Source organism: Lycium ferocissimum, chromosome 4, assembly GCF_029784015.1.
Source record: "Lycium ferocissimum isolate CSIRO_LF1 chromosome 4, AGI_CSIRO_Lferr_CH_V1, whole genome shotgun sequence".
NCBI classification, from domain to species: Eukaryota; Viridiplantae; Streptophyta; class Magnoliopsida; order Solanales; family Solanaceae; genus Lycium; species Lycium ferocissimum.
The window spans coordinates 26,834,205-26,849,848 of NC_081345.1; the positions used below are offsets into that span (position 1 = coordinate 26,834,205).

Here is a 15,644-nt window from a genome sequence, read left to right on the forward strand (position 1 = left end):
GGGTGGGGTCGGGCATGGGTAATTTAAGTTAAATGGATATTTTGGCTAATTTGGGATTTCCATCCATTCAAGGGGTATATGTGTATACTTTGGCAAACAGAGGGATATATTTGGCTACTTTGGCTAACAGAGAGCAAAGTTAGCCAATAAACTAAAGTAAAGGGGGTATATTTGACCCTTTTCCCTTTTATATTTGATCCAACATGGGATAACTTATAAGCAGATAAGTAAAACACCTGAAAGGCCAAAACAATCTTGATTCTGCACTAAATAATCCAATGATTATTAATCCTTGGATTGTACTCCCAACATTGTAATATTGGCATAACAGCCCTCAGGATTCGCCTTCTTGATTGTTCGAATGAGTCCAATCATGCAATTTAGTAACCCAACCCAACACATCACCAACCCCCACCGCAAGTACCTAACAGCCACCTTAACGAAAGTAGAACTTAAAAAAGTAAGCACTGAACCAAGTTATGCAAGTAAGCTTGGTAGACTTTTAACAACGTGTTAGTCTAGTATGAAGAAGGATTTATTAAGATGAAATAATAGAAATGCCAAAGTTGGAATCATTTAACAACAGGAGCTCTCAAACAGCTCCAAATACATGATAGCAAGTAGCTAACCAGATGCTGTTAAGTTACTTCTTACATATTGCCATTTCTTTTAACTTACTACCTCCGCTTCACTGAAATCTCCATGTTTCTGGATCACGTACTGAAACATGACAGGACCATACATAATGGTTAAAAGTTGAAAGAGGAATGTACAAAAGAATGAGTCCCTTTCCAGGAAGGATAGATTATTGTATGTTAAAGATTAATGTCCTTCCGCATGAGAAAGTGACAATGGATCTGCCAAACATGAATTGGCCAACCGCACTTTAAATCAGCATTTCCTAGAACAGTGATTGGACTGGTTTTGGAGACGATAAAGTTGCCACGGACTTGAACTGTCAATACATATGAAAGCTTCATTATACCGAGTAAAATCATAAGCAGCTGATATATGTGGATGCAAGCAAAAGAGAGCAGTTGCGATAAAGTTTCTTACCTTTGGCTGTCTATACTTTTCACGAATGGCATTCAGGGTGCTTCCACTGGTGTTCATCTGTAAATCTTGCAGCAAAAGAACTGTGGTTTTGAGCTCTAACGCCTTATATCTAGTGTAGTGCTCCAAAGTCGGATTCTGCAAGTCATTTTGTGGTTGCATTCAATTGCAAAAAAAAAAAAAAAAAAAAAAGATTACAGGATCAAGGAGAAAAAAAGTTGCATACCCAAGGGTTGTTAGATTGATCAAGTGTCCATCTGGCTAGAAATACAGCCGACGCAGCAGTAACAGATGGAAGAAACTTAAGAAAACTATATTCAGCTAGTGTTAGCTCTGCTAAATAGTTTGCCATGAATTCCAGTTCAACAGAGGGAACCTGCAGGTTGGAGCAATTTACTTTTGTCATATAAACTTCATTTTCTAGGACTCAAACCAAAAGAAGAATGCTATCTCATCTACCTCATAAGAAGCTTGTGCTGCTTGAACGAATCTCCTACAAACAAAGGACAATGACACAAATAAGGAGCCTACTCTCACAAGTAACATGAATAAAATTTGCATATATTGCTAATGACACGTACCTCAGGAATTTTTTTGTAGTCGGAGCAGCAAGTTGAAAGCCCAAAAAATTCAAAACAAGACTTTCCATTCTTACTACCTGACATGCAATAATTAATTAGCCTTTTCACATCCACAGGGAAATTTAAGTAGTATTAGAGAATACATAGAAAAACATTCGGGAAATGTTCAGATCATTACTCAAGTAGGAACAAAGTATGCATCCAAGATATCATAAAAGAGAAAGGAAAGCTCAGAGGTAGATGAGGCAATCTAGATCTTCGCCTCGCAGACGATAAACACAATGGGGTAAACAATGTAGTTAGGACCAGCAAAAGAAAAATGATACTACCAAGATTCACTTTGCTGGAATGACAGTCAAAAGAACTAGCAGTGGGAATTGCTGGAATGACAGTCAAAAGAACTAGCAGTGGGAATGCGAAGGATCACGTCTTCTACAATTATTGATTTACTAAGACAAATCCTGACGACTAGTTGGATGCATAAAGCTACAAAATGTTAAAACAGACCTTGGGCTCAAACCTCAAAGCTAGTTCATGAATTGAGGATGTTGAAAACCATATTAAGAAAACTACGACCTAAACTTTCAACCAGTGTGGGCCTCTAACACTCCCTACATGCCCAGTGATAGACATCTGGAGCAGGATAACATGACAGGGGAGTTCAATATTGAGTAACCAAACATTAAGGATGGGTACCAATGAAAAACACAAACAGGAAAAATGAACTTAAGAAGCGAAAGCATCTGATACATGCTTCTTCCACTAATTGAAACTAAAGTTATTTAACTGCTCTTATTACATAGCATATCTTCAAGTACCTCATTCTCCACATAAATAAAATCTACAACTAGATCAGCATACCTCTTCTTTCGCGTAAGTGTTGTCTGTAATAAAGCAAAATTCTTCCACACGAGGTGCACAAATTTCTTCGTATTTGCTGCAAGCACAAAAATAAATAAAAGATCATATGCTGCAGAAAAAACCAATGAGATGCAGATGAAGTACAGGTAATTTCTCTTTTCTGAAGCTACAAATAATTCAGAATTGGGCAAAGTTTATTACCATGTCGAAAAGCACATGCACATACAAGTTATGAAGGAAAAAAAAAGGGAACTAAGTTAGATGGCTCTATTTCCCACAAACTCCCACAGTAAAAGAGGGATATCTTTGTGATCTACAAGTTCATAAATGTAAAAAACTGCTTAGTCTACCCTATAACCTATCATCCTTGAATATGAATATCCGAAACAGGAATTACTTACGAAGCAATTAGCATGCAGGTAACTCCAAGCAGCTGCAGCTTTTGTTTTTCAATGTAATGCTCAGAGAGGAACCTATCAATGAGATGTACAGTCAGGTAAAGAGTGTCTGGAACCAGCCTGTATTCTTCAGAAACCTGCAAGAGAGTGAAAAAACTGATGGTCAATGGATACAGTTTTAACTGTCATGCAAGAAAAGCATATCCAACACTTGACAAGCGGGAAAACAGCTCATCAAAAGTAAGTCCGAATTCCATAAGCCAGTTGTATAATAATTATGCATAATTGACAACGGAAATGTAAAGGCTCTTCTTATTTCCAGGAAACAAATATACTTTTAGGGTTTGTTTGGTTATCGAACCCTAAAAGTATGTCTATACCAAATATGAAAATTCCTATCATAACTAACATTTGATTAAATGCTTACAGGAAAAAAAACATATGTGATCTCTCTCCCGGGAAGGGAAGTAAACCATAAAAATTGAACAAGAAAATAATGCTTGAATATGAAGCAAAAAGTTCAGTTGATGATGCTAACCAGTAACCATTCATCCAAAGATCAAAGCAAAAGTAATCAACAAAAAGGTTTTCTACTATCACAACTTAAGTAAAGAGAAATATGTGAAAAGATTTTGTTTATTAAGAACGACAACATACTTCTTAAGATACTATCTCACATATTATTAAGCATTGTCAAAGCATCCAAGTAAGCTAACTGACCTCCACAAGCCAATCAATGAGAATACTTCGCATACCCTTGTTAACGTCCCGCTGAATCTTTTCCATGTAATTAAAGGAAGGCCGCCGGTCAAGCTGTTGGTGAGAAGAATTTGTCATTTAGTAATTGAGAAACAGAAAGCTTTTCTTGAAAATAAATGGCCCCCCTTAGGTTAAAAAAGAAAGGGGAAGAATACTCTTAAACTTGTTCAGAAGTATAAACAAAATCACGACCTTGCAAGAAAAAGTTTTTTTAATGATAATATTTGTTTAATTAATTAATAAAGGCAATATTAAGGTTGATAATGTTGGGATGGTTACAGATGCCTGGTGCTATCACTAGACTTGTCAACAGTGCATCAGTCATTTTCAAGGTAATAACAGGAATAGCACCAGTCATACTAACCTCCATGGCATGCAAATTGCTATATATATCAGGAGCATACAGACTACACATTAGTGGATCCTTGTGTTTTGAATCTATATCTGCAATACCAAGAGCATCGGAGCCTTCTTGTTTCTGGCAACCCTTGCTTTCATCTGCATAATGGAACAGAAACAAATAAGCTCCTTCCAGAAAAAACATATCAGTAGAAGAAATTTCCTTTCAAGACTAGTGATGCTTTCATGCAATGATTTAAGTTTTGCAGGCAATGCCAGAAGATCAAACAGATTAATAAGCTTTCCTACCAACAGTTTGCTTTTTACCTTTCTGGAAAAAGGTTTTGCAATCCATCCATTTGCAAAATGATGATAAACGCCTTTTATATTGGAGATGTAAAATACCTATTCCCATAGAACCACAAAGACATATCACCCATGAGGAAGTATGTACTCAATTGGTTTTTTCGCTCTTCTGATGCATGTATTACATTGTCTCTTTACTTCCATTTATTCTAGGGTTTCCATTTCTTCTGATGGTGCTACAAGTAGATACTTTACATTCAAGTGAGCAAGAGCTCTGTTTTGAGGTTTTATGAAAAATAGAAATTTTACACCGCTTTTTTTTCAAATTCTCCAAGATTCTGTAATTTATTTTTTGAAATTTTCTGGAATCAACAAAAATGCAATTGTGCTTTTGTGGAGTTCCAAAAATTAGTTCATATTTTACCATAATTGTCTTGCCTACGGATTTTGTGGAGGTAATTATAAATTGCTAGTCTAGATTTTGCGCTTGGAATTATAACATTGAATTCAAATTTGTACATACTTGACTGATGATGAGATACCTGAGTTAGACAAAGGGGCATCAGTAGTTTCAAGCTTCTAAATTTTAACTGAAACCATATATCAGTAAAGGACATGTATACTTCTTGCTCTCTCAGAGAATTACATGTGGTTCCAATAGAGCATTTCATATAAGGATCAAATTCAAAGGTGTTGAACATAAATATAAACTTGTTGGAGTCCCAATAATCTTGGTAAACAGCATTTTAAGAAATAAAGTTTCCAGAAAAATTACACATATCAAGTATCGTAGTTGTTGTTCCCTACAGACGAGCTGGCAGCAGTTATCACAAATTTGAACAGAAACTAGCATTTTTCGAAACTTAAAGGAGCAGATATAGCTCAGTCATTGTGGTTGCACTCCAAACTATGTTTAAAGAGAGGGAAAGAAAACAAAAAATCCTAAGCTTTCAAATCTTGCATGATAGCACACAATACCATACCTTTTTGTGTTGTATTCAGGAGTGTAATGCCATTACATGAACACCTATTGACAGGCATAAGATCAACTAAACCACACTGAGCAGGGGTTATATATTCGCTTGGCTGAGTTAATGCATGGTCCTTGAAGTCTGCTTGTGAACAGTGTTGTTGTGATTCCTCAACCTTTACTTTTTTTGCTTCTTCAATCATACTCTCTTTTCTATCTTCAAGCTTTGGTCTTTTCACTAAAATAGCGGGTGTCACCTTTGAATTCCGCTTATTAGAGAATTTCTTAACCTATCACCATAAGACAAGTTGACATCATCAGCCACATGTTGATAAGTCTTTGAAACAAAGAAAACAAAGACACTAGTTCAACAACCGTTAATTATGTTCAGCACACTGATTTTATTTCCAAAGAGCAAGTATGATATAACATATCTATTAAAACTCACCTGAAATTTGCTTCCGTTGATGCAATTCATGTATGAATTTTCACAAAGTACATTGGTGACATCCCTGAGAACAGCCCTTCGCTTAGGCTGTTGAGAAGCAGTACTAGCAGAATTAACTGGTCCGTTCTCATCTGAGGCTGATCTTTTGGACTTTGTTCCCTGTGTTACCTGTCCCTGTTTCTTATCTTGTCTGACAGACGGGTGTAGAGGTGGTAATCCTCCTGATGAACCCAATGTTTTTGCCCGTGCTCTTGTGATTCGCATAGTGGGCACTTTAAGATTAGAAGATCCAGTTGTCATAGTTGCATTCCTCATTGATCTGGGTGGTGATGCCTATTGTCAGAGCTACAACTGCAGAGCCAACATTGGATCATCATAAACTTTCCAATTTCCCTAGTCGAAGATAAGAATGGCACATTAAAAAAAGTTCAAGAAAAAAGACTCCGGAGAAACAAATGCTTAACATGGACCTAAAAGCAGGAAACTTAATATTAGTCTCAATATGCAGGATCAGAGAACTTGACGAAACAGCATAAACTCATTCTTCAGCAGTGTTTTCAAAGGCAAAGAAAGAGTCAAAGGTCTTGGGGCTTTAAGCACACCGCACACCAAAAAATGCACTATAGTGAAGAGCCTGATGACAAAAAAAATAAAGAATATATATGCACTACAAGAAAACACAACTATAAAAAACAAGAATTAGTGCCTGATCAGTCTTTGACATGCCATCATGCGGTCTAATGTGATTTGAGAAGATTTTTGTCAAAAAGCAAGCAGCTATTATTAACTGGTATAGTAACTTGAACTTGGAGCAATCTTAGTCAGTTAAATACACGCAACTTATGCCAGATTGAGCTATAAATGTCTAAGCAGCAAGTATCTTCTACAAACACAAAGTTAGCATAACCAACACTATTGATGCAACCTTTAAGTCATAATATTTTTATATAATATTATTTCAATTATAGCATTCACTTATGAATAAAACTGAAATAGCAAAGAGAAGAAGTAAAAAACAAGTTCGAATTTTAGGAGTTTATGTTACTTATATCTGAAAGTCAATTACACCAAAGAACAAAATAATGTAGTAAGCTACAAATGAAAAAGTCTTCCTCAGTTAAGGTCATTATATTTTCTCACAGTGCTATCTTTTTTTTTATTTTGTAGATTTTCCCATGACCACCAAACAGACAAGGACCCACCTTTGTCATAGAGATTATCTTTTTCCTGATTATCTTTATATGTTTCAAACTCTTTCACGAAAGAGGGTCTTAATTATCATAGAACTATCATCATCCACTAGCAATCTACTGAAGTACACTACAAATAAAGAGGTCCCAGCCTGTAAGAGAGCTAACATATAAACCTATATCTTCAAATGCAGTAGGCAAAAGACCCATGTTTTGTCTCATTTGATCAACCAAGGGTCAATAAACAAACATAGATACAATCATATATTCTAATTCAAAGCAGAAAGGAATTATATGGAGAAAAGCAATGATAAAAAAAAAGTGTTACAAACTTGATCACAAAAGTATCTTTATGTTTACATCTAGCAATTGATGATATCGTATCTAAGGCTCTATTCCACAACAAACTGCCAAGACCATATGCTTTTTTTGTTTCCATCTTGTCATATACCAAAAAATGACACCACATGTAGAACAGATGTCTATATTTTAAAGAGTGATATTCACCTGCATCGTATTCCACCACAAATTCTAGAGTTTTATATAAATAAGGAGCAACTGTCACCGTAATCTTGAATCAGGGACAAACCTGCATTAAACATTCACTGAATTTACTTATTACCTGAGCTTTAAGGTGTATAAAGGAAAGATAGCACATAGCATTTGCACGGAAAGTTCTACAAATGCAAAAAAATCACCTACTCATACATTGTTGCTGCAAAATAAGTCATATATACAATTCAATTCCAAAATTTAGCACCAATCCATTTAAAGATAGATACAGCATGTAAGCAATTGGTGCACGCTAGACTCAGACTATATATATAATGTATATCGAAAATTTAAAGAACTTTAGTCCATAAACAAATAAATCAAAAGATACCATTCATCTCAGTCAATGTTTACGCAATTCAACTACCTTTTGAATGCAACTGAAAAATTATAATAATTTTTTAAAAATCTCTGTTTGATCTAGTTGAAGATCTTCTACATAACCACAAAAAACTTGAAAATAAAAAATTTAGCCTACAGTTTCCAAGAATAACACAATAGATCCGTAAATGTTTCTCAATTGGAAATTCAAGTCCATTGTAAAAATCTATTTCCTCCTAACTTTTAATTCCACAAGCAAAGCAAAAGTATTAATTCAAATCTTTTTTTCAAAAACCTGAAAAAATAAAATTAAATATCCTTAAGACTCAAAGAATCAACCAAACCACAATAAAATTTAATATAAGAAATACAAAATGACAATTAATAAATCCAAATAATTTTTTTTTAAAAAGCAACTAGAAAAAGAAAAAAATAGCTCTCAAACCTCAAAATTCAACCAAAATGCACTACAAAATTTAAAAAGTAAAAACTACAACTAAGAACAAAAACAGAAAATGAAAACAAATAATCCAAATAAATCTTTTCATAAGTAACCAGTAAATGAAAAATCAAATAGCTTTTCAACTTGAAAAAGCCAACAACAATGCACCGTATAAAAAATTCAAAAAAAAAAAAAAAAAAAAAAAACCAGAAACAACAAAAAAAAAAAATTAAACAAAGAAAAATAAATACATCAGAGAAATTAATAAATCCAAATAATTTTTATTAATAAGCAACTAGAAAAATAGCCTCAAAATGCACTATAAATACTACAACTAGAACAAAAAGAGAAAATGAAAATAAATAATCCAAATTATTTTTTTCATAAGTAACCAAAAAATGAAAAATTAAACAGCATTCCAACCTCAAAAAGCCAACAACAATTCACCATATAAAAAAAAAATTAAACAAAGAAAATAAATAAATCAGTACTCCAGAAATTAAGAAAAAAATTGAAGAAAAACGCTAAGCTCACAGATCCACAAGCAAATCTTCCAGAATTTCAAAAAAAAAAATTCAAAATTAACAAAATAAAACGATTATTCATCTCTTAACACTGAAATGCTATGGTACATTGCAAGCTAATATACACATATGTATATGTACTACACATACAAAGTACATATCAACATGTATATATAAAGGAGCTGAGCTTACTATGCATTGTTGTAACAGCTTATTATGAGCTGGTACGACACCGCTTAACGGTGGTGCCTCGATTGTAGAGCTAGGGTTTCTACCTTTTCCGATCAATCAATGTAGCTCGTTGTGGGGGTGGGGTGAGAGAGTGAAGAGTGTAGACTGATGATAGATATATAACACTGTGGATGTGGATGGGTTGGGGGTGGGTGGTGTGGCGTGGGTGGGTGGGGAGTGAGAGCGGGATGGTCCATAGTTCAAACTTCTGATTCTGCAGGCTCCAAAAAAGAAAAAAAGGAAAAAGAAAAGAGTTTTTTTTTCAAATTTACACTCCTATTTTTCTAGTTAGTAAGCGTTTGGCCGTGAAAATCAAATATTTTTCACTTTTTATTTTAGAATTTTGAAGTTGGAGTTGAAGATAGAGTTGTGTTTAGTTATAATTTTTGTAAGGATTATTTGGTTGTTGAATATATCGCAAGTGAAAAAAATGGGAAAAAATGAAAATTGGGTTTTAGGTGTTTTTAAAATTTCAAATACAACTTCGAGTTGTATTTGAAATTTTCATGGACAAACGATAATTTTCAAATAAAGTGGAAAAAAAATCGGGAAAAAGTGAAAAATTATAATGGCCAAATGATAATTTTCAAACAAAGTGAAAAAAGATTCAGAAAAAAGTGAAAAATTATCATGGCCAAATGGGTTCGTATTTTTCGAGCATTCAATTGTTTTTCTTTTTTCTATGTGGTGCGGTGGATGAGACTGCTCCTCCCTTAAGTAGAGGTCTCGGATTTGAGCCCTGGGTATGGGAAAATGCGTGGTAGAAAGCGCTTCCCACGAATAGGTCCTGCGTGGTGCAAATTTGAATTTAATCGGGCTCCAATGAGGATACGGGACACCGAATGAAAAATAAAAAAATAAAAATCATGGGTTCCATCTTTTCATTATTATTATAGTATCTTTGGCGATTATTTTAAGAAATAATGCCACGATATCCCCGTTCTTTAGATGTGTCCTCATCGTCGAGAAACACGTGATAAGATGTGTGCGACTCATTTATCATGACCTGACACACAAACAAAAACTATTAGTGTTTACAGTTGAAACTTATTATGAGAGTTAAAGTGTCTAATTAATCAGGCTTATAGAGAAATAAGTGATTTTAAACAGTATTAAACTTTTCAAAGCACAAAAGAAGTCTAAATTTGAACAGAGGCAAAAGCAAGTAACTAACTATTTCTGATAAATAAATTGGTTCATTAGAGGTGCCTTCGGCGTCGAGGAATACGTGCTAGGTGTGTGTGACTCGTTTATCATGAGCTGGCACACAAATAAATAATAAAAGTGATTATAGTTAAAACTTATTCTGGGAGTTAAAGAGTCTAATCAAGAATCGAGAGAAATATGCGATTTTAAGCTGTAGTAAATTTTTAACTACACAAAAGAAGTAAAAATTTGAAATTTATTCTTGAACGCAGAGGAAAACGCAAATAATTAATTATTCCTCATAAATAACTGTATATGTGAGTGGGGTAGGTGGGTGGGGAGTAAGAGAGCGGGATGGTCCATAGTTCAAATTTCTGATTGTGCAAACTCCAAAAAATAAAAAGAGTTTTTTCAAATTTACATTCTTGTTATGTTTGGTTAAAGTTTTTGCAAAGAATAACTGGTCGTTTGAATGTACTGAAAGTAAAAAAAAAAAATGAAAATAGAGTTTTAGATGTTCTTCAAATTCTAAATACAACTTCGAGTTGTATTTGGAATATTCATGGCAAAACAATAATTTTCTAATAAAATGAAGAAAAAAAAACTGAAAACTATCATGGCCAAACGGGTCCCTATTTTTTGGGCATTCAATTTTTTTCCTTTTTAATATGTATTACGATGGATGAGGCTGCTCCTCCCTTAAGTAGAGGTATCAGATTTGAACTCTGGGTATGGAAAAATGCTTGATAAAGCGCTTCCCCCGATAGGTCCTACGCGGCGTGAATTTGAATTTAATCGGGTTCTAATGCGGATACCGGACACCGAATGGAAAAAAAAAATCACGGGGTACAACTTTTCATTATTATTATAGTATCTTCGGAAAAAAACAAGAAATAATGCCACGATATCCCCGTTCTTTAGAGGTGTCCTCGTCGTCGAGAAACACGTGTGTGCGACTCGTTTATCATGACCTGACACACAAATAAAAACTAGGAGTGTTTACAGTTAAAAATTATTATGAGAGTTAAAAAGTCTAATTAATCGGGAATTTAGAGAAATAAGTGATTTTAAGTCAGTAGTAAATTTTTCAACGCACAAAAGAAGAAAAAATTTGAACAGAGGCAAAAGCAAAAACTAATTATTCCTGATAAATAAATTGGTTCTTCAGAGGTGCAAGCATCGAGGAACACGTGCTAGGTGTGTGCAACTCATTTATCATGAGCTGGCACACAAACAAATAATAAAAGTGATTACAAATAAAAATTATTCTGAGAGTTAAAGAGTCTAATCAACAATCTAGAGAAATATGCAATTTTAAGCCGTAGTAAATTTTTAAATACACAAAAGAAGTAGAAATTTGACATTTATTCCTGAAAGCAGAGACAAAAGCAAATAGCTAATTATTCATGATAAAAAAAAATGGCTCTTCAGAGGTGCCCTCAGCATCGAGAAACACGTGTTAGGTGCGTGCAACTCGTTTATCACGATTTGGTTAGGTGCGTGCAACTCGTTTATCACGATTTGGCACACAAACAAAAAATAAAAGTGATTACAGCTAAAACTTATTCTGAGAGTTAAAGAGTCTAATCAATAATCTAGAGAAATATGTGATTTTCAGCCATAGTAAATTACATAAAAGAGTTAGAAATTTGAAATTTGTTATTGAAAGTAGAGGCAAAAGAAAATAACTAAATATTCATGATAAATAAATTGGTTCTTCAGAGGTGCCCTCAGCGTCGAGAAATACGTGCTAGGTGCGTGCGACTCGTTTATCATGAGTAGTCACACAAACAAAAAATAAAAATGTTTGCAACTAAAACTTATTCTGAGAGTTAAAGGGTCTAATAAAAAATCTAGATAAATATGTGATTTTAAGCCGTAGTAAATTTTCAACTACTCAAAAAAAGTAGAAATTTGAAATTTATTCTTGAAAGTAGAGGCAAAAGCAAATAACTAATTATTCAAGACAAATAAATTGGTTCTTCAGAGGTGCCGTCATCGTTGAGGAACACGTGCTAGGTGCGTGCGACTAGTTTATCATGAACTGCCACACAAGCAAAAAAATAAGAGAGTTTACAACTAAAGCTTATTATGAATGTTAAAGAGTCTAATCAAGAATCTACAGAAATATGCGATTTAAGCCGTACTAATTTTTTAACTATACAAAAGAAATAGAAATTTGAAATTTATTCTTGAAAGCAGAGGCAAAAGCTAATAACTAATAATTCATGATAAATAAATTGGTTCTTCAGAGGTGCCCTCGGCGTCGAGGAACACATGCTAGGTGTGCATGACTCGTTTATCATGAGCTGGCACACAAACAAAAAATAAAAGTGATTACAGCTAAAACTTATTCTAAGAGTTAAACAGTCTACTCAAGAATCTAGAGAAATATGCGATTTTAAGCCATAGTAAATTTTTTGCTACACAAAAAAAAGTAGAAATTTGAATCTTATTCTTGAAAGCATAGGCAAAAGCAAATAACCAATTATTCATGATAAATAAATTTGTATTTATCAATTTATTCCTATTCAATTTAAATGTTTGCCTCACACTCTGTCCTTTCTTCTCATATACATAATTAAAGTATCTAATGATAAATATTTAGAATTATTTATATATGTTTAAACAATACTTTATCATTATATATATTTTATTATAATTTGACACTCAAAATTATTTTTTGAAAGAATTGGCCAAACACAAATTATAGCAGAAATTGTTTCTCATATAATTTAACCAAATACAAGCTATTAATATCCTAAAGTACTTCTAAAAAAAATCATCTAAGTACAAGTACTCTAAAATAAGCTGATTTTAAAAGTTCTCCCAAAAGATCCTTATATGAAATCTTTTCCATTTTGTGACTTTCCAAAGTTTGTCAAATTTATTCTACATTTACATAACTTTTAAGATATCACATTATTTGACATGTTACTCTTCAAGATTTGAAATGATATTCTCTCTATCTCACCTACTTTTAATTATTTTGATTTTTTTTTTCACTGCAATAATTATTTTGATTTTTTTTTTTCACTGCAACTAGTATAGTTGAAGTAATATCATAAGTTTATTAACAAACCAAACTTTGGTAAACAAAGAAACGATTTGAGAGTGACCTTTTACCATCACTTTGTAATATTGAACTTTTCTGCGATGTTTTCTTGAACAAAATGTATTCTTAACATTTATTCCCATGTAATTAGATCTAATAAGAGATAAAGTAGAGTGTGTTAACAAGTAAACATGTTTTTGTTATCACATCTAAATTCAAAGGAAATAGTAAAGCAAAGAAGAATATGACCAAAAAAAAAAAATTAAAGGTTCTTTGTACGGGAATATGAGTATTAGTAGGAAAATAATTGTCTCTCATCATAAAAAATTTGTCCTTTTCTGATTCTTTTTAATTTGGGGAGTAAGGTTCTTTAGATGGGAACAGGAATTTTTAAAGATTGTAATCAGATCCTATTTCATTGGCAGATTGTGGAATATATCTGACAATCAAGAAAGCAGTTCTAATGAGCTTTCAAATTTGTATTGGCAAAGAATGAAAAACAAAAATTACCTATTGTGGTTGATTTTTTAAGTATTTAAGTTATATGGTTTGATAACGTGAAGGATCTTTATACGAGCATTGTAATTTAATCGGCTTTAGCATGTCACCTAAATCTTTTTCTAAATTATCACTTGTAAGTAATTCGTAAATAACATGATTATGATAACAAATATTTACATTGTCAATATTATAATTAAACTCAATTTTTAATGGTAATACTATTCACATGCGAACTAACTTGATCCACGTGTAATGTAATATGCAAAATTTCTACTTGGTATAGTAATCGATTAGCTAATATCCATCTCAAAAAGTGGCCTCTTTTGAGTGAGTTAGACAGAGTCAATGTAAAGAGATCCATATCATCAATTTCTAATTCAAAATTTAAAGGTTTAGAAAACGTGAACAAAATGTTAAAAGCTTGAATTTCTCCTTGTATGTTACAAAGTGTTTTTAATTTTGAATTCCCTATCTCAACCTAATTATTAGTTGACGTGTCACGTGATTATCGAAATTGAAAATCAACACGCTATAGCTTATACAAATACAGAGATAAAAATCATCTTCCCTTTTGAAAAATTGTGTTAATGTCTAAGCTCAATAAATAACTGCCAACTTTTAAGTGTTTTACCTGTATCCGCAATACTTTTTTTAATCTCTTTTTAATAGATATGCCAATGTCTTATATAAGACAGGATAGGATTAAATACTCCACACATGATTTTGTTATATGCTTAGTCATAATATGCAATCGAGTTATAGTTCTGACAAGCCCCACATTATTTTGTGGATGCATTTCTTGATTATATCATGTGTTGAGTTAGTTTGAGACAATCTTATTATGTTTGAAATTCTTAGAGTTATGCTCCGTACCCTTACTGTGAACTAAAATTTTGTGTTGCGTGACAAAATGTTTAATAATATTGTTGTTATTCTAGTTGAGTATAGAATGATGAGGCTTGATGCATTCGAGTGTATAGACCGATTATATGAGCAAATCCTCTTAGTTGAGTAGTTAGGCTAATCTATGTGTTGATACGGTCTAGAATAGCAAAACAAATACTCCATTATAGAAGAATAACACGAACAATCAATAGAAACGTTGAATTATTTCAAGATCAAGAACGTCCAAGGATCTTCGTGATTTTCAAGACATAGTTAGAGGCTGCTTGGAGAGCCACTTGAAATATTTGTGCAAAAAGTGCAATATCTGGAGTCTTGACGATTAGTTGGAAGAAGTCGAAGAAAATCTAACCCGGATAGTAAGGTCCACCCCATCGTGCTAGTTATCAATCGGGCTCTAGCTAGGGAAACTTTTGGACCAATGGGATGCACCTAAGACACGAGAATCAAAGTTCGATGGATACATCAACTTAGCGCAGGGCGATGGACTTGAGATATGGGCGCGTTGGCTTGTTGGATAACAAAACCTTAGATACTGTCTTTTTCTTAATTCAAGTATTAATTTTGTCTATATATATTTGTTATACTCGTTTATTTAGAGTAATTTTAACACATTTTGGGATTGATAAACGTCTTTATGAGGCAGGAAACCTGGTTGTACGAATCGAACTTTCTAATTAGTTTTAAACTTGATCCCTGATTTCTTCTTTAATCTTTATATCCTATAGTTCTTGCCTATCGTTTTTTTTTTTTGTAGTGATTAGTCCTCATATACCAGCTGTTATTATAGATGTTCGGCTAAGGTCTAAGATTTTGTTTGTTCTTCAAGTTATGTTGCAATTTTTATTTATTAATTAATTTTTTAGAAATATTTCATTTGCGTGTATCTCAAACCTTAATATATGTGCCAATCACAACCCTCTAGTTACCTGGGGTGCGATACATTTTTTCTGGCAGAATTTAAAAGGAATTTCATATATGGAGCTTAAATTGAAAAAAAATATTGTACCTTATTTACAGTTCACAATGATATGATAGTCACCGTTCTTTTTGTTGCTTAGTCT

At 33.1% G+C, this 15,644-nt stretch overlaps 1 protein-coding gene across 3 annotated transcripts; it reads right to left on the minus strand.

The window, feature by feature from the left end:
- Positions 1–513: 513 nt before the first annotated feature.
- Positions 514–9,072, minus strand: LOC132052033 (cyclin-A2-2). Of its 3 annotated transcripts, none has more exons than XM_059443374.1 (13): positions 9,020–9,072; positions 7,413–7,494; positions 5,716–6,066; positions 5,281–5,557; positions 4,017–4,150; positions 3,614–3,706; positions 2,897–3,030; positions 2,496–2,571; positions 1,635–1,711; positions 1,513–1,546; positions 1,280–1,429; positions 1,057–1,191; positions 514–955 (listed from the first exon to the last, which is right to left on the minus strand). In XM_059443374.1, the coding sequence occupies exons 3-13, from the start codon at positions 6,028–6,030 to the stop codon at positions 902–904; spliced, it is 1,479 nt and encodes a 492-aa protein (XP_059299357.1). In that variant the 5' UTR covers positions 6,031–6,066; positions 7,413–7,494; positions 9,020–9,072; the 3' UTR covers positions 514–901. The 3 variants fall into 3 exon arrangements, with proteins under 3 accessions (XP_059299357.1, XP_059299355.1, XP_059299358.1); XM_059443372.1 differs by having other exon boundaries at positions 8,937–9,063; XM_059443375.1 differs by having other exon boundaries at positions 7,413–7,510; positions 8,937–9,063.
- Positions 9,073–15,644: the final 6,572 nt, after the last annotated feature.

What these genes read in the sequence shown, in the direction of transcription:
- LOC132052033 (XM_059443374.1), bottom strand. Translation starts at nt 6,030, where the DNA reads ATGAGGAATGCAACTATGACAACTGGATCTTCTAATCTTAAAGTGCCC. An exon ending in GCAATTTGCATGCCATGGAG is followed by an intron (nt 3,707 to 4,016) that starts GTTAGTATGACT and finishes TCTCACCAACAG; the next exon opens with CTTGACCGGCGGCCTTCCTT. An exon ending in AAAAGTATAGACAGCCAAAG is followed by an intron (nt 956 to 1,056) that starts GTAAGAAACTTT and finishes ATGTATTGACAG; the next exon opens with TTCAAGTCCGTGGCAACTTT.